Source organism: Triticum dicoccoides, chromosome 6B, assembly GCF_002162155.2.
Source record: "Triticum dicoccoides isolate Atlit2015 ecotype Zavitan chromosome 6B, WEW_v2.0, whole genome shotgun sequence".
NCBI lineage: Eukaryota > Viridiplantae > Streptophyta > Magnoliopsida > Poales > Poaceae > Triticum > Triticum dicoccoides.
Genome location: NC_041391.1, coordinates 584,043,196 through 584,067,573, shown reverse-complemented (window position 1 = coordinate 584,067,573; position 24,378 = coordinate 584,043,196). Strand labels below are relative to the sequence as shown.

The window sequence follows — 24,378 nt, the reverse complement described above, 5'->3', positions numbered from 1 at the left end:
TGATATACAGATCATTTGCCGATGCGAATAAGATCGGCGCCACTGGATTGCAAGGAAGGTCTTGGCCTGACTTGGACATGCTTCCGTTTGGCTGGCTTACTGATGCAGGTGATCATTCATACCATAACTTTGTGGCATTCCCTTTTTGGTAATGCACAGCTGTTCTACTTCCATGCGCATTGGTGACTAATCATTGGAAAACGCTTGATATTACTCTCATGCAGGTGTTAACCAGGGCCCTCACAGAAGCACTAACCTTACATTTGACGAACAATTAACACAGGTTTGCATTGCACTTGAAGAAACTTCATTTCTGTTTTCCAAGTTGCAACCCAAAGTCTTACCGCATTTTTGCAAACTGGCATGACCTTGCAGATGCTACTTTGGTCGATGGCCAAATCCCCCCTCATGTTTGGAGGTGACCTGAGGCATCTCAACGATGATACATTGGATCTAATCACCCACCCTACTCTACTGAAGATTAATCACCACACTAAAAACAACATGGAGGTAAACAATGTATTATTAATTGAAGCCTGGAGATTCCTGCTGCAACATATAGTGAACAGGGAGTTAACTTGTGGATTTCTTTTTCAGTTTGGTTATATTCACAGTGAAAGGACATCAGAACCCGATGAACAGTCTGGTCGCTCGGACCTGACAAACAATGGTGGAACTGTTCTTGGTCTCAGTACCTGCAACGATAAGAGTGCCGGTGGATGGCATAGTTCCTCAAAAGATCACATTTGCAGAAGCTATGGAATCCAGAATGACAATGCCTCATTTTGCATGTCCAAAGCAAAACTTCTTCCAACATCGTAAGTGCCTCGCGAGAAAACAATTCGTGAAAGGAAGCAGTACTAGTTTTTTCACTTGTATGTATGATCCACACATATTATGTGCTTCAGGGATGGAGTTACCGTGAGCAGTGAGGAAGACCAAGCGAAGTTTCATCTGGTGGGTGTTGACAGCAATGATGGTTGCTTGGATGCATCTGTCAGTCCCATGTTCTCGACCTGCGAACAGCATTCAAAGCAGGTACCTGAAGAACACACATTGGTATCCTAGTAAGAGAACGGGATCCATATAGAGTGAGGCTGAATTCCAGTGTTTCTTGGAGCATTTTTTGTCATGAAGTTGCTTTGATTCGCCTAGCTATTTACCTGTTGCGACAGCCAAAAACTGGACACTTGTTCATTCAACTTTGGAAGTAAATTTATGCCGCGATTGATCATAATTTGCCCATAACAACTGCAGGTCTGGGAGCTAACGGAGAATGGACAACTGAAAAGCAGCTACTCAGGATTGTGTGCTACAATGAAGTCCAGCAAGGAAGGAGGTATAAGTTACTCCATAACGAGTCACCACAAATTAATTGCTATTTTTTATCTAAGTAGCACTCTTGTTTGATGCAACAGAGAGTGAAACTACTGGAGCACGAGCATGGACAGCAACTGGAGACAAAGGTACTTTTACCTAAGCAGCATGCTTCTTTGCCAATGCACACATGGCGAATAAGCATCCCTTTTCTTTGCGCTGATTCTTTGTCTTCCATGGAGCAGGAGAGATCTACCTGGCCTTCTTCAACCTTGACACTGCAAGCAGGAAGATTGCTGTAAGGGTGCCGGATCTAGAGAAGGCTGCAGGGAGAAAGTTGGCAAGGAAACACTTGTGCACCTGCACTGAAGTCTGGAGTGGAAAGAGCCGGAGTCTCATGAAGGGGGACATCTCAGAGGTGGTGAGCTCACATGGCTCCATATTGTTTGAAATCCAGTGTTGAGGTCTCCCTAATGTTCGCCAGTTCATCTTGGAACCTGGAAGCATAGGACGATTGGGTGTAAATTCTTTAGTTGTTGTCAATCCTTTCTAGAACATACTCCTAATAAAGTAAGCATTTTTAATCGATACTAGCAATGTGTATGTGCAGCGCATGTGTTTTAAAAAGTAGACTAACGAAAACATTAAATTTACCTAAAGCACCGAGAAGTATAAATTCCAAAACCTCAGAATGCCAAATTCTGAGATGTGTGGGATGAGGGTTTCTTCCAAATAGTGATCTAGTCCATAACCAACTGTTATAACATGTGATACTGTTCCTCTGAAGCACAACCAAGACCATCACTAGTAACAGAAGGTATAGCAAGGCCACTGATGAAACAAAGATGCTACTGTGATTTTATAACACAACTATGAAATTTAGAAGAAAATCCTTGCCAAAGCACATACAGAAGAAGGGTATCTTGAAGTTGAATGGGATGAGATGGCTCCAGTACCATGTGGTTCGGTTGTTTTTGGTGAATGTACATGAGAAAAATATTCCTAAAATTTTAACCTGACATCTAGGATGGTTCGAATTCAAGCAACCAATCACATGGATTGCCTTTCCTAGGATATTACTTGGTACAAGCAACTGGACACGTTCTACTGTGAAGCAGTTCAGAACAGCGCGCCCTATCAAGAAGCTACTTGCGAAAAGCTTAGCTCTGGTTTGCTTGATGTAGCTATTTCTGAACTGCTTTCAGAACCTGTTTCTGGCTTGCTTGCAGAGTTTGAATTGGGTAATATCCTGGGGGTTTTCTTGGAAGCGCCAACTGCTTCCAAAGTACTTAACACTGGCTTGCTTGAACTAGCCATTTCCGAATTACTTGCAGAATCTCTACTTGACTCTCTTGCAGAGTTTGAGGTTTGTACTCTCCTGGGTTTACTGGGAGAGGTGCCAAATGCTTCCAGGGCATCAAGGAAGAACTTCTTATTCGGAACAATACCCTGCTTATTCATCCGCTGGAGCAGCTTCTGGACAAGCATCTTATCGTTAGCCCTGGTGTATGCCTTGTAAAGCAGCTTATATGTGGAAGCACTGGGCACTACACCTTTCTCAATCACACTATCCAACAGCCGATCTGCTTCCATAGGCAAGCGGTTCATGCAGTAGGCATCAAGCATTGCATTCAATGAAGATAGGGGAACAGTACTTTGTGAGCTTACGAGCTCATCAAATATCTGCTGGGCCTTTGAGACGCAATCACAATATGCGTACATATTGATGAGGCACTCTTGCGTCACATAATTCGGTTTGAATCCCAATTCTCCCATCTTCTCAAGTACAGACTCAGCTTTCTCTCTAAGCCTTGCTTTCCCATAGTTTGTTATCATGGAATTGAACGTTGGGTGGGTAGGTCTCTCCTTGGATCGCAATAAACTCTTGAACACCTGCTCCATCTTGTCGAATGTCTGCTTTCGCCCATACGAATCTATGAGTATGTTGAATGTGATCACATCTGGACGGCACCGCTTGCTTTTCATCCGGACCAATACAGACTCCATCTCTGTAATCATGCCATTCTTCCCATATCCGTCGATCACTCCATTATACGTGTAGATATCTGGAGAGACTATGCTTTCATCCAGATCCTTGAAAAGGATGTCCACCTGCTTCGTGTCACTAGCCCGAGCACACGCCCTCAAGAGGATGTTGTACGTCACAATATTCGGCTGGCATCTCTCCATGCCCTTCATCTTGTCAAAATAGCCGAGAGCTTTCACCAAAGCCTTACTCTTGTCCCGTGAATGCAGATGCGCACCGATGAGGGAATTGTACACCGAAGTGTCCGGCTTGCACCCGCTGTTGCGCATCTGAGAGAAGAGCCACATGGCCATCCGTATCTGCCCCTTTCTTCCCATCACAGATATCAGCTTTGAATAGATGCCGTTGTCAGCCACGTACCACCGCTGCTTCTGCATCCACCTGAAAATCTAGCAGAGCACAGTGCATTAGAGAAACGAGCAGAAATATCTAACAAACAGTCAAACATCAGCTTCACAAATCAGAATCTGTTAACCCACAGGGACATCTGAAATCTCATCAAGAATTTTTGAGCAATCCTAAATCAAGGCACCTTATGTAAGTTATTAAGCATGACACTGGCTCTAGCTCATGAATGAATGATCTAGTAATCCTGATTGAGTTGGGCACAAGGGTAGGGCATGGTGGCTCACCTCGAGGCACTGGACCCAGCCATCGCGGCGGCCGAGCTCCTCGAAGAGGAGGAAGCAGTGCTCGGTGCGGACCACCTTGACGTGGCGGTCCAGCACGGACACCAGCCGGTCCTTGCCGCCGTCGCTCTTGCGCAGGAAGAACCGCACCAGCTCCGCGGCCTCGGCGGCCGGGTCGGCCTCCGCCTCCCCGGCGCCCGCCCGCCGCCGCTTGCCCCTGGCCGGCGCACCCGCGGGCGCGGCCGCCACCGCGACGCGGCGCGGGGAAGCGGCGGCCGGGTGGCGCTGCGGCCACGGCGGGGTCGACGTGCTTGGGTAGGCGAGCATCTGGGTCGTGCGGGAGTCAATGGAGGATGGGTTTCTGGAGCTGCATTGGAGCGCGCGGAATGGCGAGGGGCGAGCTCGCAGCGGCGAGGAGGGAGAGGTTCTGGGTTCTGGATAGGGGGGGAGGGGATTAGGGGGTTTTGGACGGCTGGGATGGCTTGGTTTGGGGGATGGACGGTGGATTTTGGGTGGGATTAAAATCGGCGTAAATTAAAAAAGGAACCGGATTAGGATCGGGGGAATTGAACCCGACGTGAATCGAACACGCAACCTTCTGATCTGGAGTCAGACGCGCTACCATTGCGCCACGGATCCGGTGTGCTATTAGTCACTAATTAAGCTAGATCACAGTACGGAACTACGAATCAGTATTACCCTTGACTTCATTACTAATCTAAGTTCTTATTCAAAGAAAATAGAGGTGTTTCCCTCATTACATTTCAATAAAATGCATAAAATATCCACAACGGCATGAAAGGAGTAGCTGATCAGAAAGAATTGTTGCTTATTAGTTATTACCATCCGAATTGGAAAGGCAACACAAGCACAAAACGCTACAAAGCCTAGGTCAGAAGTTAGATCAATTTGCAGCCCAGTGGCGTCGTTATTCTTTGGTTGCACCTGGCGGGAAGATCAACCCCAAATGATCATCTTGTTTAGAAAAAATTGATCATCTGGAGTTCCCCCAACAATTATTCAGGAGACATAAACACCGCAACATCAATGCCGGTTGAGCATCTTCACATTGAGATCTTTCATTGGTAAAGTGCACGCTTAGCTTCCCAATGACACATGAAATACTTCTCCATACGCTGGCCTGTAAAAAGAGTCCATTTCGTAAGGTCTAAACATCAGCAAAACGAAAAGGATTACATATACCCATTTTCTTCCTTTGCAGCCAATCAAACAAGCATGTTGCGATATACAAATCGAATAGACCATAAAGGATTTATGAGACAGTCTAAGCAACAAATTCAATTAATAGGTATTGCACATTCTACAGTTCCTTCCAAAATAAGCAAGTCATGTCATCTACTAGGCGTCGTTTAGTAAGATATCACGGGTTAAAAAATTGTCGGGGGAAATCGGTCTATCACTAACATAAGAGATCCGGTAGTCATAGCTTTAGTAAAAAAAAGTATGTAAAGCATAATTGCTAAGGCTAATAGGCATGATTTTCTTCATCTCTGTCACATCATTTTTCTTTTGGAACAAGAGAAGCAATTGCAAAGTTGAACATAAAGACATCCAAAGCGCCATTTTCAAGTCCTTGACAAAGGGCCATAAATTCATTTTCCATGAGGTTACAAGAATTTTGATAAAAGGAAGGAATGTCCATAAGTGTATGGGGCCCCATGGGCATAAGACCTTGCGGTGCCTCCTTGATTTCAACTTGAGGAGAAGGTTCTGGGACAGGCATTTTCAGCACTAGTGACCATATCATCAGGGTTCCCAAAGCCAACACCAAGGTGAACATTCAGGTTTGGTTCATAACCAAAAATGTTGTTATAAAAAGAGGTAGCTATCTCAAGCATCTCGACAGTGGAGTAGACATGACCATCACCCCTTCTTTAAATTTCCTATCATATGATGGTTTCTTCCTTTCTCCAAGTAGATTCCAGTTTAGATTTAATGCTTCATTCCCTTTTTAGAATCAGAGATGCAATTTTGTTACGCAAATACATCCATGATTCCATATTCTTTCAAGACTTTTTGTAATTTTCTTAAGAGAAACCTCTAAATGCCCATCCTTTGGTTCCCCCTTCTCAAGTGTCTAGATAGAATTGCTAGGTGTCAATGGGACATGAGCGTGTAGAAGGGATGCCCCAAGTTTTATGAATACAAGGAAAAAAGTCAGGGGTGCTGGGAAAACCACTGTTTATCAAATCTAAAAGCCTTTAGGGGGGTTACCCTCGGAGAGTCAATATCTGTGGGAAGTGCTTTGAGAGAAGAAAGGGGGAAATGATAATCCCAATCAACCGAGGCAAATACCCTATCATCGAAAATAGGATTGTTTTGGTTATTTCCCCAAGAATAACATCTATTAGAGATAGAAATATCAAGCATAACCCACTTTTGATTCATTAATTAAAGAGAAGAGGCCTAAGGGGGTTTGACTATACCATTATTTTATCTTATGCTTCTCTACCAGATAAAAGTCGTCAATCAAGAGGGATTACATTTCACAATTCCTTCATTGCGCAGCATATGTGATGTGCAGTCTCAAACCAAGAAACAATTTACAACGCCTGTGAAGCTTGTCCCTAACAACCATATAATAAACACGTACCAAGCGTGCACGTGCTGGAGGATGTGGTCATTGTCTCGTGGTTAGTCTAGAAAAAATGCAACACATGATATATTTAGGAGGCTGGAAGGCGAAAGAGCATAGTGACACGAGAGACCTCCTATGTGGGTCAGCTCACTAGCATGACCCAAATGATATCACTCTTTTATTAAGTTGTTTTATTTCTCATTTATGTAATTACTTGTTTCAAAAATATTTTATTAAATATTGTAAGAGTAACTTTGAATATAATAAAAATCATTACCTAAATTATAAAAGGTCACCTATGTACATATAAATGTTCATAGTGTATTGAAATGTTTGTGTATAAAAAAATATTATATTCACGTATTAAAAAGTTTACATAGTTTTCTAAAAAAATCATGGATTTAAAAAATATCATACATACATAACTAAATATACATTACATGTTTCTTAAATCTATACAAAAAATGTATTCATGCATTAAAAAGATTACCTGTGTTTTAGAAAAATCAAAGTTTACAAAAGTTGTTCAAACATATATGGATATATGTTCATATAGTGTGAAACAATGTTCAAGTACAAAATGAAGTAAAAAAAACATACATCAAAGAATAGAAGTAAAAAAAGGTGAAACTTACATAAAAAGAAAAATAAATGAAGAAAAGGAAAATAAAAAGGACTAACTAAAAACGGGAAGGAAACAAAAAAAGGAAAAAGACAGAAAGAATGACACGAGAAGCCTCCTATATGGGCCAGCTCACTAGCACGACCCAAATGAGATCGCTATTTTTATCAATTTGCTATGTTTCTCATTTATGCAAAAAATGTATTTTTCAAAAACATATTATTAAAAGATTGTTAGAGTAACTTTGAATATTTAAAAAGTATTGCGTAAATTAGAAATGTCACCTATGTACATATAAATGTTGTAATTATTTGAAAATGTTTGTGTGTGCAAAAAGTATATATTCACGTATTTAAAACTGTACATATTTTTTTCTAAAAACCATGGATTTAGAAAAGATTCATATGTATATAACTAACTATACATCACAAAAAAATCTATACAAAAGTATATATATTCATGCATTAAAAAGATTAGATATGTTCTAGAAAATTCAGTGTTTTTGAAAAGTTATGCATACATGTTTCATATAGTGTGTAGTGAAGTTCAAGTCCAAAATGAAGTACAAAACATATATCAAAGAAAGGAAGTGGAAAAGTGAAATTTGCATTTAAAAAATGAAAGGTAGAAAACAAAGAAAGAAAATGACCAACTGAAAACAGGAAGGAAGCAGAAACTGAAAGAAGAGGAAAAACACACACAAAAACCAGCTAAACTAGGAATGGGCCGACGAGGCATGCGTAAATGTTAGTGTTTGAGCAACATCTTGACGCACTAAGCGTCAAATAGAATTTCCATGACACGACACAGAACTGTGTATTAGCAGGAGCAACAAGTAGTAGAACGTAGCATACAAAATGCAACACAATCTTAGAATGCCCGTCGATAGCAATGCCACATTCTATATCAACACTCCTGGTGCCTTATTGACACACTAGATCATTAAGGCGAGCGTTGCCGCGCTCGTCCATCTTGAGAAAATAGCAAAAGATATATTATGGTAAAATCTTGACAATACACATATTTCTTCAATATATGAATTGGTGGTCCATTATTACTCGAAAGACCGTAGTAGTAAAATAATGGCATCACTAATAGTCCAGAAATACTTCAGTACTAATATATGGATTTGCTGTTGCTAAGAAAAAAGATACTAAAGATTTTCCCACTCAACAACAAACTTCGAAATGAACAATTTGAAAACATAATGTGAGAGTGTAAATAAGTCGTGCATACTTTAGACATAGCATTGTGGGAGGTAGAGCACCGTTGGACTCCAAAGAAAAGCCACAACCTGCCTGTTCAAACTTTGCGTCGCTTCTTCAAGCAGATTCAGTAGCTAACATACTTTTGGTTTTCATTACATTTTCAATTAACTATTACTAACATATACTCCTGGGTAAAGAAATATAAGAGCGCTTAGATCACTAAAGTCGTGATCTAAATGCTCTTATATTTCTCTACAGAGGTGATAATAAGGTAATTAATTAAAGGTAAAGGTCAAGTTGTTTACACACTAAAAGATGACATCTATTTGCAGGAAGATATACTTGCTTAATAAGTGAACGGCAAGGCTGACTAAAGGAGGGAAACCTAACTGAAATAAGGCAAGCAAGAGATAAATGGAAGAAGAAATGACAACAGGTGAATATATAGCAATCCTTCGAGTTGTTCCTGATTCAGAGTCTCAGACATGCCCATTTGCTCGTGCAATCTTTCTACGAAGCACCACAAAAAAGAATTTGTACTCAAGCATAGTTGAGAGATGGATAAGGAAGCCAAATTGCCCTACTGAGAGGCGAATGAAAACACAGCAAGAATGAGCTGCAGCAGCAAATTGATCTGAGCGCTCTTGAGGCTTGAGGTACACATCCACCACCACGACACTCATAGCCTCACATAAATGTAAATATTTAAAAAGATATGGCACATCACCGATTCACTTAACGTTGTAGGGCACCGGAGAAGGAAGAGTAGAGGGCCAGTAGATGGCACCGCCGAGGCACAAGGAGAATGGCGGCGGCGCAACGCCGAGGAACATGGAGCAGGGATATAATTGGCGAGAATGAATCAGGCTCCTGCTTTGCGTGTTCGACTGCACCTCGTGGGCCTTCGACCTTATGGCCCGATTATGGACACAAATTGTAACTCAATCCGCGGAGCAGCGGCCCAGAAAACGGTGCTACGAGCAAACGAACAGGAATTAATTAGCGTAAACCGACGACCCAATCAATCCTGCGCGTAGGTGAATGTGATCCGATGGCTAAAAGACTCGAAGCGCTGTGGGGGCTCCTAGCTAGCTGAGTTATACTGTTTAGTAAATTATGGACACAAAATTGTAACTCAATCCGCAGAGCAGCGGCCTAGAAAACGGTGCTACGAGCAAACGAACATGAATTAATTAGCGTAAAGCGACGACCCAGTCAATCCTGCGCGTAGGTGAATGTGATCCGATGACTAAAAGACTCGAAGCGCTGTGTAACTCAATCCGCAGAGCAGCGGCCCAGAAAACGGTGCTACGAGCAAACGAACAGGAATTAATTAGCGTAAACCGACAACCCAGTCAATCCTGCGCGTAGGTGAATGTGATCTGATGGCTAAAAGAGTCGAAGCGCTGTGGGGGCTCCTAGCTAGCTGAGTTATACTGTTTAGTAATATGGAAGATTAATATCCCACCGAAGATCAAAATTTTCTTATGGTTAATGCTTTAGAAATGGTATTTTGTCCAAGAGACGCAAATGACAATTGACAAAGAGAGTGTGAACTGGAAATGGGAGAAGGAATTCGGCTAATTTTTTTAAATAATGTATATTTTTATTAATTTTCATAAATATTACACTGGATATAATTTTTTCAAAAATAATACACCGTCGGCCCTCTGTTGACCGATTGGACCTAGTCAGCCCACAATAGGCCGACTGGGCCTAGTCAGCCAACAACAGGCCGACAGCTGGCCTGTCGGCCACATGCGGCCGCGTATTCGCCATACCACGTAGCTGTTGGAAATATGCCCTAGAGGCAATAATAAAATGATTATTATTATATTTCCTTGTTCATGATAATTGTCTATTGTTCATGCTATAATTGTATTGACCGGAAACCATAATACATGTGTGAATACATAGACCACAACATGTCGCTAGTGAGCCTCTAGTTGACTAGCTCGTTGTTCAATAGATGGTTATGGTTTCCTGACCATGGACATTAGATGTCATTGATAACGGGATCACATCATTAAGAGAATGATGTGATGGACAAGACCCAATCCTAAGCATAGCACAAGATCGTGTAGTTCATTTGCTAAAAGATTTTCTAATGTCAAGTATCATTTCCTTAGACCATGAGATTGTGCAACTCCCGGATACCGTAGGAATGCTTTGGGTGTACCAAACGTTACAACGTAACTGGGTGGCTATAAGGTACACTTCAGGTATCTCCGAAAGTGTCTGTTGGGTTGGCACGAATCGAGACTGGGATTTGTCACTCCGTATAACAGAGAGGTATCTCTGGACCACTCGGTAATGCATCATCATAATGAGCTCAATGTGACTAAGAAGTTAGTCACGATGTAATGCATTACAGAACGAGTAAAGTGACTTGCCGGTAACGAGATTGAACGAGGTATTGGGATACCGACGATCGAATCTCGGGCAAGTAACATACCGATTGACAAAGGGAATTATATACGGGATTGATTCAATCCCCGACATCGTGGTTCATCCGATGAGATCATCATGGAACATGTGGGAACCAACATGGGTATCCAGATCCCACTGTTGGTTATTGGCCGCAGAGATGTCTCGGTCATGTCTGCATGATTCCCGAACCTGTAGGATCTACACACTTAAGGTTCGGTGACGCTAGAGTTGATATGGGAATTAGTATGCGGTTACCGAATGTTGTTCAGAGTCCCGGATGAGATCCTGGACGTCACGAGGAGTTCCGGCATGGTCTGGAGATAAACATTTATACATGGGAAGTCCTTATTCGGTCACCGGAAATGTTCGGGGTTTATCGGTATTGTATTGGGACCACCGAAAGGGTTCCGGGGGTCCATCGGGAGGGTCCACCTATCCCGGAGGGCCCTATGGGCTGAATATGGAGGGGAACTAGCCCCTAAGTGGCTGGGCGCCAACCCCCCTAGGGCCCATGCGCCTAGGGTTGGGGGGGGGGACCCTAAAGGGGGCGCCGCCTTTGGCTTGGGGGGCAAGCCTCCCCCCTTGGCCGCCGCCCCCTCTAGATCCATCTGGAGGGGGTCGGCCCCCTCTCCCTTGCCCCTATAAATAGAGCGGAGGTGGGAGGGCTGCCGCACTCTTCCCCTGGCGCAGCCCTCTCCCTCCCCAACACCTCCTCCTCCTCCGTAGTGCTTGGCGAAGCCCTGCCGGAGAACTGCAAGCTCCACCACCATGCCGTCGTGCTGCCGGAGCTCTCCCTCAACTTCTCCTCTCCCCTTGCTGGATCAGGAAGGAGGAGACGTCCCCGGGTTGTACGTGTGTTGAATGCGAAGGAGTCATCTGTTCGGCGTTAGATCGGATCTTCCGCGATTTGAATCGCCACGAGTACGACTCCCTCATCCGTGTTCTAGTAACACTACCGCTTAGCGATCTTTAAAGGTATGAAGATGCACATCCTCTCTCTCTCTCTCTCTCTCTTGTTGCTAGAATCTCCTAGATTGATCTTAGTGTTCGTAGGAAAATTTTGAATTATTGCTACGTTCCCCAACAATGGCATCATGAGCTAGGTCTATGCGTAGATTCTATGCACGAGTAGAACACAAGTAGTTGTGGACGTTGGTTTGTTCAATTTGCTTACCGTTACTAGTCCTATCTTGTTTCGGCGGTATTGTGGGATGAAACGGCCCGGACCGACCTTACACGTACGCTTACGTGAGACAGGTTCCACCGACTGACATGCACTTGTTGCATAAGGTGGCTAGCGGGTGTCTGTCTCTCCCACTTTAGTCGGATCAGATTTGATGAAAAGGGTCCTTATGAAGGGTAAATAGCAATTGGCATATCACTGTTGTGGCTTTTGCGTAGGTAAGAAACATTCTTGCTAGAAACCCATAGCAACCACGTAAAACATGCAACAACAATTAGAGGACGTCTAACTTGTTTTTGCAGGGTATGCTATGTGATGTGATATGGCCAAAAGAATGTGATGGATGAGATTGATCATGTTCTTGTAATAGGAATCACGACTTGCATGTCGATGAGTATGACAACCGACAGGAGCCATAGGAGTTGTCTTAATTTATTGTATGACCTGCGTGTCATTGAAAATGCCATGTAATTACTTTACTTTATTGCTAACCGTCAGCCATAGTAGTAGAAGTAATAGTTGGTGAGACAACTTCATGAAGACACGATGATGGAGATCATGATGATGGAGATCATGGTGTCATGCCGGTGACGAAGGTGATCATGCCGCGCCTCAAAGATGAAGATCAAAGGCGCAAAATGATATTGGCCATATCATGTCACTTTATGATTTGCATATGATGTTTGTCATGTTTACATCTTATTTGCTTAGGACGACGGTAGCATAAATAATATGACCCCTCATTAAAAATTTCAAGAAACTGTTCCCCCTAACTGTGCATGGTTGCGAAAGTTCATTGTTTCGAAGCACCACGTGATGATCGGGTGTGATAGATTCTAACATTCACATATAACGGGTGTAAGCCAGATTTACACATGCAAAGCACTGAGGTTGACTTGGCGAGCCTAGCATGTACAGACATGGCCTCTGAACACAAGAGACCAAAAGATACGATCAACATGAAGATGTTCACCGATGATGACTAGTCCGTCTCACGTGACGATCGGACATGGCCTAGTTGATTCGGATCATGTATCACTTAGATGACTAGAGGGATGTCTATATGAGTGGGAGTTCATTAAATATTTTGATTAGATGAACTTAATTATCATGAACATAGTCTAAAATATCTTGGCAATATGTCTTGTAGATCAAATGGCCCACGCTAATGCTGCCCTCAACTTCAACGCGTTCCTAGAGAAAACCAAGCTGAAAGACGATGGTAGCAACTATACAGACTGGGTCCAGAACTTGAGGATCATCCTCATAACTGCCAAGAAAGCATATGTCCTAGAAGCACCGCTAGGTGAAGAACCCATTTTCCTAGCAACTCAAGACGTTATGAACGCCTGGCAGTCGCGTAGTGATGATTACTCCCTGGTTCAGTGCGGCATGTTTTACAGCTTAGAACCGGGGCTCCCAAAGCATTTTGAGCAGCACTGAGCATATGAGATGTTCCAAGAGCTGAAAATAGTTTTCCAAGCTCATGACCGGGTCGAGAGATATGAAGTCTCCGACAAGTTCTACAGTTGTAAGATGGAGGAAAACAATTCTGTTAGTGAGCATATACTCACTATGTCCGGGTTACACAACCGTTCGTCTCAGTTGGGAGTTAATCTCCCAGATGACTCGGTCATTGACAGGATCCTCCAATAGCTCCCACCTAGCTACAAGAGCTTTGTGATGAACTACAATATGCAGGGGATGGAGAAGTCCATTCCTGAGTTATATTCAATGCTGAAATGAGCGGAGGTGGAAATCAAAAAGGAACATCAAGTGTTGATGGTGAATAAGACCACTAGTTTCAAGGAAGGCAAGGGTAAAAAGAACTTCAAGAAGGACGACAAGGGAGTTGCCGCGCGCGATAAATAAGTTGCCGGGAAGAAGCCAAACAATGGACCCAAGCCCGAGACTCAGTGCTTTTATTGCAAGGGAAATGGCCACTGGAAGCGGAACTGCCCCAAGTACTTAGCGGACAAGAAGGCCGGCAACACCAAAGGTATATGTGATATACATGTTATTGATGTGTACCTTACCAGTACTCGTAGTAGCTCCTGGGTATTTGATACCGGTGCGGTTGCTCATATTTGTAACTCAAAACAGGAGCTGCAGAATAAGCAGAGACTGGAGAAGGACGAGGTGACGATGCGCGTCGGGAATGGTTCCAAGGTCGATGTGATCGCCGTCGGCACGCTACCTCTACATTTACCTACGGGATTAGTTTTAAACCTCAATAATTGTTATTTAGTGCCATATTTGAGCATGAACATTGTATCTGGATCTCGTTTAATGCGAGATGGCTACTCATTTAAATCCGAGAATAATGGTTATTCTATTTATATGAGAGATATTTTTTATGGTCATGCCCCGCTGGTCAATGGTTTATTCATATTGAATCTCGAACGTGATGTTACACATATTCATAGTGTGAATACCAAAAGATGTAAGGTTAATAATGATAGTCCCACATACTTGTGGCACTGCCGCCTTGGTCACATTGGTGTCAAACGCATGAAGAAGCTCCATGCAGATGGACTTTTGGAGTCTCTTGATTATGAATCATTTGACACATGCGAACCATGCCTCATGGGCAAGATGACCAAGACTCCATTCTCCGAAACAATGGAGCGAGCAACCAACTTGTTGGAAATAATACATACTGATGTGTGCGGTCCAATGAGCGTTGAAGCTCGCGGTGGCTATCGTTATGTTCTCACCCTCACTGATGACTTAAATAGATATGGGTATGTCTACTTAATGAAACGCAAGTCTGAGACCTTTGAAAAGTTCAAGGAATTTCAGAGTGAGGTGGAGAATCAATGTGACAGGAAAATAAAGTTCTTACGATCAGATCGTGGAGGAGAATATTTGAGTCACGAGTTTGGTACGCACTTAAGGAAATGTGGAATTGTTTCACAACTCACGCCGCCTGGAACACCTTAGCATAATGGTGTGTCTAAACGTCGTAATCGCACTCTATTGGATATGGTGTGATATATGATGTCTCTTACCGATTTACCGCTATCATTTTGGGGTTATGCTTTAGAGGCAGCCACATTCACTTTAAATAGGGCACCGTCTAAATCCGTTGAGACGACACCGTATGAATTATGGTTTGGGAAGAAACCTAAGATGTCGTTTCTAAAAGTTTGGGGATGCGATGCTTATGTCAAGAAACTTCAACATGAAAAGCTCGAACCCAAGTCGGAAAAATGCGTCTTCATAGGATACCCTAAGGAAACCATTGGGTATACCTTCTATCTCAGATCCGAAGGCAAAATATTTGTTGCCAAGAATGGATCCTTTCTGGAGAAAGAGTTTCTCTCGAAAGAAGTAAGTGGGAGGAAAGTAGAACTTGATGAAGTACTGCCTCTTGAACCAGAAAGTAGCGCAGCTCAAGAAAATGTTTCTGTGGTGCCTGCACCGACTAGAGAGGAAGTTAATGATGATGATCAAGGAACTTCGGATCATGTTTCTACTGAACTTCGTAGGTCCACAAGGACACGTTCCACACCAGAATGGTATGGCAACCATGTCTTGGAAATCATGTTGTTAGACAACGGTGAACCTTCGGACTATGAAGAAGCAATGTTGGGCCCAGATTCCAACAAATGGCTTGAAGCCATGAAATCCGAGATAGGATCCAAGTATGAAAACAAAGTATGGACTTTGACAGACTTTCCCGATGATCGGCGAGCCATAGAAAATAAATGGATCTTTAAGAAGAAGACTGACGCGGATGGTAATGTAACCATCTATAAAGCTCGGTTTGTCGCTAAGGGTTATCGACAAGTTCAAGGGGTTGACTACGATGTGACCTTCTCACTCGTAGCGAAGCTGAAGTCTGTCCGAATCATGTTAGCAATTGCTGCATTCTATGATTATGAGATATGGCAGATGGACGTCAAAATGGCATTCCTTAACGGTTTCCTTAAGGAAGAATTTTATATGATGCAGCCGAAAGGTTTTGTCGATCCTAAGAATGCTAAAAAGGTGTGCAAGCTCCAGCGCTCCATCTATGGGCTGGTGCAAGCATCTCAGAGTTAGAATATTCGCTTTGATGAAATGATCAAAGCATTTGGGTTTATGCAGACTTATGGAGAAGCCTGCATTTACAAGAAAGGGAGTGGGAGCTCTGTAGCATTTCTCATACTATATGTGGATGACATACTATTGCTGGGAAATGATATAGAACTTTTGGAAAGCATAAAGGCCTACTTGAATAAGTGTTTTTCAATGAAGGACCTTGGAGAAACTGCTTACATATTAGGCATCAAGATCTATAGAGATAGATCGAGACGCCTCATCGGTCTTTCACAAAGCACATACCTTGATAAGATATTGAAGAAGTTCAATATGGATCAGTCCAAGAAGGGGTTCTTGCCTGTTTTGCAAGGTGTGAAATTGAGCACGGCTCAATGCCCGACCTCGGCAGAAGATAGAGAAAAGATGAGTGTCGTCCCCTATGCCTCAGCCATAGGGTCTATCATGTATGCCATGCTATGTACCAGACCTGATGTGAACCTTGCCATAAGTTCGGTAGGGAGGTACAAAAGTAATCCCGGCATGGAACACTGGACAGCGGTCAAGAATATCCTGAAGTACCTGAAAAGGACTAAGGATATGTTTTTCGTTTATGGAGGTGACGAAGAGCTCGTCGTAAAGGGTTGCATCGATGCTAGCTTCGACACAGATCTGGATGACTCCAAGTCACAAACCGAATACGTGTATATTTTGAATGGTGGGGCAGTCAGCTGGTGCAGTTGCAAGCAAAGCATCGTGGCGGGATCTACATGTGAAGCAGAGTACATGGCAGCCTCGGAGGCAGCACATGAAGCAATCTGGATGAAGGAGTTCATTACCGACCTAGGAGTTATTCCCAATGCGTCGGGCCTGATGACTCTCTTCTGTGACAACACTGGTGCTATTGCCCTTGCAAAGGAGCCTAAGTTTCACAAGAAGACTAGGCATATCAAGCGTCGCTTCAACTCCATTCGTGAAAATGTTCAAGATGGAGACATAGATATTTGTAAAGTGCATACAGATCTGAATGTCGCAGATCCGTTGACTAAACCTCTTCCACGAGCAAAACATGATCAACACCAGAACTCTATGGGTGTTCGATTCATCACAATGTAACTAGATTATTGACTCTAGTGCAAGTGGGAGACTATTGGAAATATGCCCTAAAGGCAATAATAAAATGGTTATTATTATATTTCCTTGTTCATGATAATTGTCTATTGTTCATGCTATAATTTTATTGACCAGAAATCGTAATATATGTGTGAATACAAAGACCACAACATGTCCCTAGTGAGCCTCTAGTTGACAAGCTCGTTGATCAATAGATGGTTATGGTTCCTGATCATGGACATTAGATGTCATTGATAACGGGATCACATCATTTGGAGAATGATGTGATGGACAAGACCCAATCCTAAGCATAGCTCAAGATCGTGTAGTTCGTTTGCTAAAAGCTTATCTAATGTCAAGTATCATTTCCTTAGACCATGAGATTGTGCAACTCCTAGATACCGTAGGAATGCTTTGGGTGTACTAAACGTTGCAACATAACTGGGTGGCTATAAAGGTACACTACAGGTATCTCCGAAAGTGTCTGTTCGGTTGGCACGAATCGAGACTGGGATTTGTCACTCCGTATGACGGAGAGGTATCTCTGGGCCCACTCGGTAATGCATCATCATAATGAGCTCAATGTGACTAAGCATTTAGTCATAGGATCATGCATTACGGAACGAGTAAAGTGACTTGCCGGTAACGAGATTGAACGAGGTATTGGGATACCGACGATCGAATCTCGGGCAAGTAACATACCGATTGACAAAGGGAATTGTATACGGGATTGATTGAATCCCCAACATCGTGGTTCATCTGATGAGATCATCATGGAACATGTGGGAACCAACATGGGTATCCAGATCCCGCTGTTGGTTATTGGCCGGAGAGATGTCTCGGTCATGTCTGCATGATTCCCGAACCCGTAGGGTCTACACACTTAAGGTTCGGTGACGCTAGAGTTGATATGGGAATTAGTATGCAGTTGCCGAATGTTGTTTGGAGTCCCGGATGAGATCCCGTACGTCATGAGGAGTTCCAGAATGGTACGGAGATAAAGATTTATATATGGGAAGTCCTTATTCGGTCACCGGAAATGTTCGGGGGTTTATCGGTATTGTACCGAGACCACCGAAAGGGTTCCGGGGGTCCACCGGGAGGGTCCACCTGTCCCAGAGGGCCCTATGGGCTGAATATGAAGGGGAAACAGCCCCTAAGTGGGTTGGGCGCCAACCCCCCTAGGGACCATGCGCCTAGGGTTGGGGGGGAAACCCTAAAGGGGGTGCCCCCCTTGGCTTGGGGGCCAAGCCTCCCCCCTTGGCCGCCGCCCCCCTCTAGATCCATCTGGAGGGGGCCGCACCCCTCTCCCTTGCCCCTATAAATAGAGGGGAGGTGGGAGGGCTACCTCACCCTTCCCTTGGCACAGCCCTCTCCCTCCCCAACACCTCCTCCTCCTCCGTAGTGCTTGGCGAAGCCCTGCGGGAGAACTGCAAGCTCCACCACCACGCCATCGTGCTGCCATAGCTCTCCCTCAACTTCTCCTCTCCCCTTGCTGGATCAATAAGGAGGAGACGTCCTTGGGATGTACGTGTGTTAAACGCGGAGGCGCCGTCCGTTTGGCGTTAGATCGGATCTTCCGCGATTTGAATCGCCGCGAGTACGACTCCCTCATCCGCGTTCTAGTAATGCTTCCACTTAGCGATCTTCAAAGGTATGAAGATGCACATCCTCGCTCTCTCTCTTGTTGCTAGAATGTCCTAGATTGATCTTGGTGTTCGTAGGAAAATTTTGAATTATTGCTACGTTCCCCAACAGTAGCGAGGGGGCGCAAGGGGGGCTGGTTGCGCGGTCTGTCACGGGGCGCCCCTGTCAGCCCGCTGTAGACCGATCGTTCAGCTGTAGGCCGATAGGATGCGGGACCCTGATGACCCACAAGTATAGGGGATCTATCGTAGTCTTTTCTATAAGTAAGAGTGTCGAACCCAATGAGGAGCAGAAGGAAATGATAAGCGGTTTTCAGTAAGGTTTTCTCTGCAAGCACTGAAATAGTAGGTGATAGATAGTTTTGTGATAAGATAAATAGTAATGCGCAAAAAGTAAATAAAGTAAATAAAGTGCAGCAACGTGGCCCAATCCTTTATGTAGCAAAGGATAAGCCTGGACAAATTCTAATAATGAAGAAGGATCTCCCGAGGACACATTGGGAATTATCGTCAAGCTAGTTTTCATCACGTTCGTAAGATTCGCGTTCGGTACTTTGATAATTTGATATGTGGGTGGACCGACACTTGGGTACTGCCCTAACATGGACAAGCATCCCACTTATGATTAACCTCTATTGCAAGCATCCGCAACTACAAAAAGGAGTATTAAGGTAAACCTAACCACAGAGTTAAACATATGGGTCCGTATCAACCCCTAACGAAGCAACGCATAAACTAGGGTTTAAGCTTCTGTCACTCTAGCAACCCATCATCTACTTATTACTTCCCTATGCCTTCCTCTAGGCCCAAATAATGGTTAAGTGTCATGTAGTCGACGTTCACATAACACCACTAGAGGAAAGACAACATACATCTCATCAAAATATTGAACGAATACCAAATTCACATGACTACTAATAGCAAGACTTCACCCATGTCCTCAGGAACAAACGTAACTACTCACAAATCATATTCATGTTCATAAACAGAGGAGTAATAATATGCATAAAGGATCTGAACATATGATCTTCCACCAAGTAAACCAATTAGCATCAACTACAAGGAGTAATCAACACTACTAGCAACCCACAGGTACCAATTTGTGGTTTTGATACAAGATTGGATACAAGAGATGAACTAGGGTTTTGAGAGGAGATGGTGTTGGTGAAGATGTTGATGGAGATTAACCCCCTCTCGATGAGAGGATCGTTGGTGATGACGTTGGTGATGATTTCCCCCTCCCGGAGGGAAGTGTCCTCGGCAAAACAGCTCCGCCAGAGCCCTAGATTGATTCCCCTAAGGTTCCGCCTCATGGCGGCGGAGTTTCGTCCTGTAAGCTTGCCCACGATTTTTTCCAAGACAAAACCCTTCATATAGCAGAAGACGGACACCGGAAGCCCACTAGGGGGCCCAGGAGATAGGGGGCCGCGCCCTACAGGGGGGTGATACGTCTCCAACGTATCTATAATTTTTGATTGCTCCATGCTACTTTATCTACTGTTTTAGGCAATATTGGGCTTTATTATCCACTTTTATATTATTTTTGGGACTAACCTATTAACCGGAGGCCCAGCCCAGATTTGCTGTTTTATGCCTGTTTCAGTGTTTCGAGGAAAAGGAATATCAGACGGAGTCAAAACGGAACGAAATCAACTGGAGAAGTTAATTTTGGAAGGAAACCAACCTGATGGGCTTGGAGTGCATGCCAGGGGAGTCCCGGGCATCCCACGAGGGTGGAGGGCGCCCCCTGGGCGCGCCCCCTACCTCGTGAGCAGCCCGGAGGTCCACCGACGTACCCCCTCCACCCATATATACCTACGTACCCTAAAACTTCCAGAACAGAAAATAGATCAGGAGTTCCGCCGCCGCAAGCCTCTGTAGCCACCAAAAACCAATCGGGACCTTGTTCCGGCACCCTGCCAGAGGGGGATCCCATCACCGGAGGCCATTTTCATCATCCCGGCGCTATCCATGACGAGGAGGGAGTAGTTCACCCTCAGGGCTGAGGGTATGTACCAGTAGCTATGTGTTTGATCTCTCTCTCTCTCTCTCTCGTGTTCTCTCTCGTGTTCCTCTATGGCACGATCTTGATGTATCCTGAGCTTTGCTATTGTAGTTGGATCTTATGATGTTTCTCCCCCTCTACTCTCTTGTGATGAATTGAGTTTCCCCTTTGAAGTTATCTTATCGGATTGAGTCTTTTATGAACACTTGATTTATGTCTTGCCGTGATTATCTGTGGTGACAATGGGATATCATGTGCCACTTGATGTATGTTTTGGTGATCAACTTGCGGGTTTCGTGACACTTGAGAACCTATGCATAGGGGTTGGCACACGTTCTTGACTCTTCGGTAGTAGCTTTCGGGCACTCTTTGAAGTACTTTTATGTTGGTTGGATGAATCTGAGATTGTGTGATGCATATCGTATAATCATGCCCACGGATACTTGAGGTGACAATGGAGTATCTAGGTGACATTAGGGTTTTGGTTGATTTGTATCTTAAGGTGTTATTCTAGTACGAACTCTTTTATAGATTGATCCAAAAGAATAGCTTTGTGGTGGTTTCGTACCCGACCATAATCTCTACGTTTGTTCTCCGCTATTAATGGCTTTGGAGTGACTCTTTGTTGCATGTTGAGGGCTTGTCATATGTTCTATCTATGTTATTATTGTTGAGAGAACTTACACTAGTGAAAGTATGAACCCTAGGCCTTGTTTCCTACCATTGCAATACCGTTTACGCTCACTTTTATCGCTCGCTACCTTGCTGCTTTTATTATTTCAGATTACAAAAACCTATATCTACTATCTATTTTGCACTTGTATCTTCATCTCTTCGCCTAACTAGTGCACCTATACAATTTACCATTGTATTGGGTGTGTTGGGGACACAAGAGACTCTTTGTTATTTGGTTGCAGGGTTGTTTGAGAGAGACCATCTTCATCCTACGCCTCCTACGGATTGATAAACCTTAGGTCAACCACTTGAGGGAAATTTGCTACTGTCCTACAAACCTGTGCACTTGCAGGCCCAACAACGTCTACAAGAAGAAGGTTGTGTAGTAGACATCAAGCTCTTTTCTGGCGCCGTTGCCGGGGAGGTGAGTGCTTGAAGGTATATCTTTAGATCTTGCAATCGAATCTTCTTGTTTCTTGTTTTAGTACTAGTTTAGTTTATAAAAGAAAAGTACAAAAGAAATGGAGTTGAGTTTGTCTCATACGCTTCACCTTTTTAATATCTTTCGTGAGTATGATGGAAAGGATAATTGTGCTCAAGTGCTAGAAGAAGAAATCTATAGAATGTTTTTATATGATGAGCATGATTGCAATGTCATTAGTATGAATTCCTTGAATATCCATGATGCTAATGATATGCAAAGCTACAAGCTTGGGGAAGCTATGTTTGATGAAGATGATATTTTTTGTCCCCCAAGCTTTGGTGAGCAAATTTACTATGATGAAAGCATGCCTCCTATTTATGATGATTATTGTGATGATACGTATGCTATAAAGAAGAATTTTGCTTATGAGGAGAGTATTAAAAATTCTATGATTGTAGATCATGAAAAGAATGCTTTAGGTGCTGGTTATATTGTTGAATTCATTCATGATGCTACTGAAAATTATTACGAGATAGGAACATATGCTTGTAGGAATTGCAATAATGTCAAGTTTTCTCTCTATGTACTTAAATTCTTGAAGCTATGCTTGTTGTGCCATCCTATGCTAGTTGATTATTGTTCCCATAAGTTGTTTGCTCACAAAATCCCTATGCATAGGAACTGGGTTAGGCTTAAATTTGCTAGTCATATGCTTCATGATGCTCCCGTTATGTTTCAATTCTTATCTTTTATGTGAGCATCATTGTCATCATCATGCCTAGCTAAAAGGCATTAAAGAAAAGCGCTTGTTGGGAGACAATCCAATATTTATCCTTACTGTTTTTGTATGTACACATGATTATGCTACTGTAGTAATCATGTTTTATAGCTTTTGTTTCAATAAAGTGCCAAGTAGAACCTTTGGGAAGACTTGGGTGAAGTTTATATTATCTTGCTGTGAAAAACAGAAACTTTAGTGCTCACGAGATTAGCTGCCATTTTTTACTGGAGAGTGATTTTAGGTTGATTCTTTTTTCAGATGATTAATAGACAAATTTCTCAGGTCCAGAAATTTATTTCATAATTTTTGGGGTTCCAGAAGTATACGTTTTATACATATTACTACATACTGTTCTGTTTTTGACAGATTCTGTTTTCTATGTGTTGTTTGCTTATTTTGATGCATCTATGGCTAGTATTAAGTGGTATGAACCATAGAGAAGTTAGAATACAGTAGATATTACACCAATATGAATTTAGAATGAGTTCATTACAGTACCTAAGTGGTGGTTTTATTTTCTTATACTAACGGAGCTTACGAGTTTTGTTTTGAGTTTTGTGTGGTTGAAGTTTTCAAGTTTTGGGTAAGGATTCGATGGACTATGGAATAAGTAGTGGCAAGAGCCTAAGCTTGGGGATGCCCAAGGCACCCCAAGTTAATATTCAAGGACAACCAAGCAACTAAGCTTGGGGATGCCCCGGAAGGCATCCCCTCTTTCGTCTTTGTTCATCGGTAACTTTACTTGGAGCTATATTTTTATTCACCACATGATATGTGTTTTGCTTGGAGAGTCATTTTATTTTGTTAGTTTTTGCTTGCTGTTAGTTAGAATAATGTTTTGAATCTTTAGTTTCAATAAAAAAGTCAAGGATAGCCTTTGCCATGCTTATTTTGCTAGTTTGCATGTTGCTGTTTGAAAACAGAAAGTTTACCGCTGTTGCAAAAATTCCCTAGAAAATTCAGAGCATGGTATAACGTTGAATCTTTTTGCATATTGAGATCTGATAAATTTATTACAGTGGGAATTTTAGTTCATAATTTTTGGAGTCAGGTATGTATTGATACTCTTGCATTCTTTACAGACTGTACTGTTTGCATATGTTTGCTTGTTTAATGATTCTATTTGATGATAGGAGTATTAAATATACAGAGGCATTTAGTATTCAATGTTGAATAATAATTTAAGTGATTTGTTACAGTAGAATATGATAAGGTTCTGCGTTGGTTTATACTAACCTATCTCACGAGTTCTTGTTGAGTTGGTTGTGAATGAAGCTTTTGATAAAAAGAGAAACCATGATATGAGAGGAATTAAGGAGACACAAAAGTTCAAGTTTGGGGATGCCCAAGGCACCCCAAGATAATATTTCAAGAAGTATCAAGCATCTAAGCTTGGGGATGCCCCGGTAGGCATCCCACCTTTCTTCTTCAACAACTATCGGTTAGTATCGGTTGAGCCTAAGTTTTTGCTTCTTCACATGAGTTGTGCTATCCTTGCATTGTAGTTATCCTTAGCTTTGCTTTCTGTTTGAATAAAGTATCAAGATCTGAAATCATTTAATGAGAGAGAGCCTTACATGATTTGGAATTTGTTAGAATACTCTTTGTGCTTCACTTATATCTTTTGGAGTAGTTTGTTTTTTGCTCTAGTACTTCACTTATATCTTTTAGAGCAC

At 42.9% G+C, this 24,378-nt stretch overlaps 2 protein-coding genes and 1 non-coding gene across 4 annotated transcripts in view; 1 reads left to right on the top strand and 2 right to left on the bottom strand.

Annotated features, from left to right (window-relative positions):
* LOC119323667 (alpha-galactosidase mel1-like) overlaps positions 1-1,907 on the top strand; it is a 3,744-nt gene extending 1,837 nt beyond the window's left edge. Inside the window, exons 7-14 of the mRNA XM_037597368.1 lie at positions 11-108; positions 225-283; positions 376-510; positions 598-818; positions 909-1,038; positions 1,258-1,339; positions 1,419-1,466; positions 1,563-1,907. Of these exons, the coding sequence (XP_037453265.1) occupies positions 11-108; positions 225-283; positions 376-510; positions 598-818; positions 909-1,038; positions 1,258-1,339; positions 1,419-1,466; positions 1,563-1,780 (991 nt within the window). The 3' untranslated portion in view covers positions 1,781-1,907. The remainder of the gene's footprint in view (positions 1-10; positions 109-224; positions 284-375; positions 511-597; positions 819-908; positions 1,039-1,257; positions 1,340-1,418; positions 1,467-1,562) is intronic.
* A 245-nt stretch (positions 1,908-2,152) lies between these two features.
* LOC119323665 (pentatricopeptide repeat-containing protein PPR5 homolog, chloroplastic-like) lies at positions 2,153-4,411 on the bottom strand. Of its 2 annotated transcripts, none has more exons than XM_037597365.1 (2): positions 3,997-4,411; positions 2,153-3,753 (listed from the first exon to the last, which is right to left on the bottom strand). In XM_037597365.1, exons 1-2 carry the CDS (start codon positions 4,318-4,320, stop codon positions 2,455-2,457), a joined length of 1,623 nt encoding a protein of 540 aa, XP_037453262.1. In that variant the 5' UTR covers positions 4,321-4,411; the 3' UTR covers positions 2,153-2,454. The 2 variants fall into 2 exon arrangements, with proteins under 2 accessions (XP_037453262.1, XP_037453263.1); XM_037597366.1 differs by having other exon boundaries at positions 2,153-3,745; positions 3,997-4,147.
* A 149-nt stretch (positions 4,412-4,560) lies between these two features.
* Positions 4,561-4,632, bottom strand: TRNAW-CCA. Its single transcript has one exon. It is a non-coding gene; the product is annotated as a tRNA-Trp (tRNA).
* Between the last annotated feature and the right edge of the window lie 19,746 nt (positions 4,633-24,378).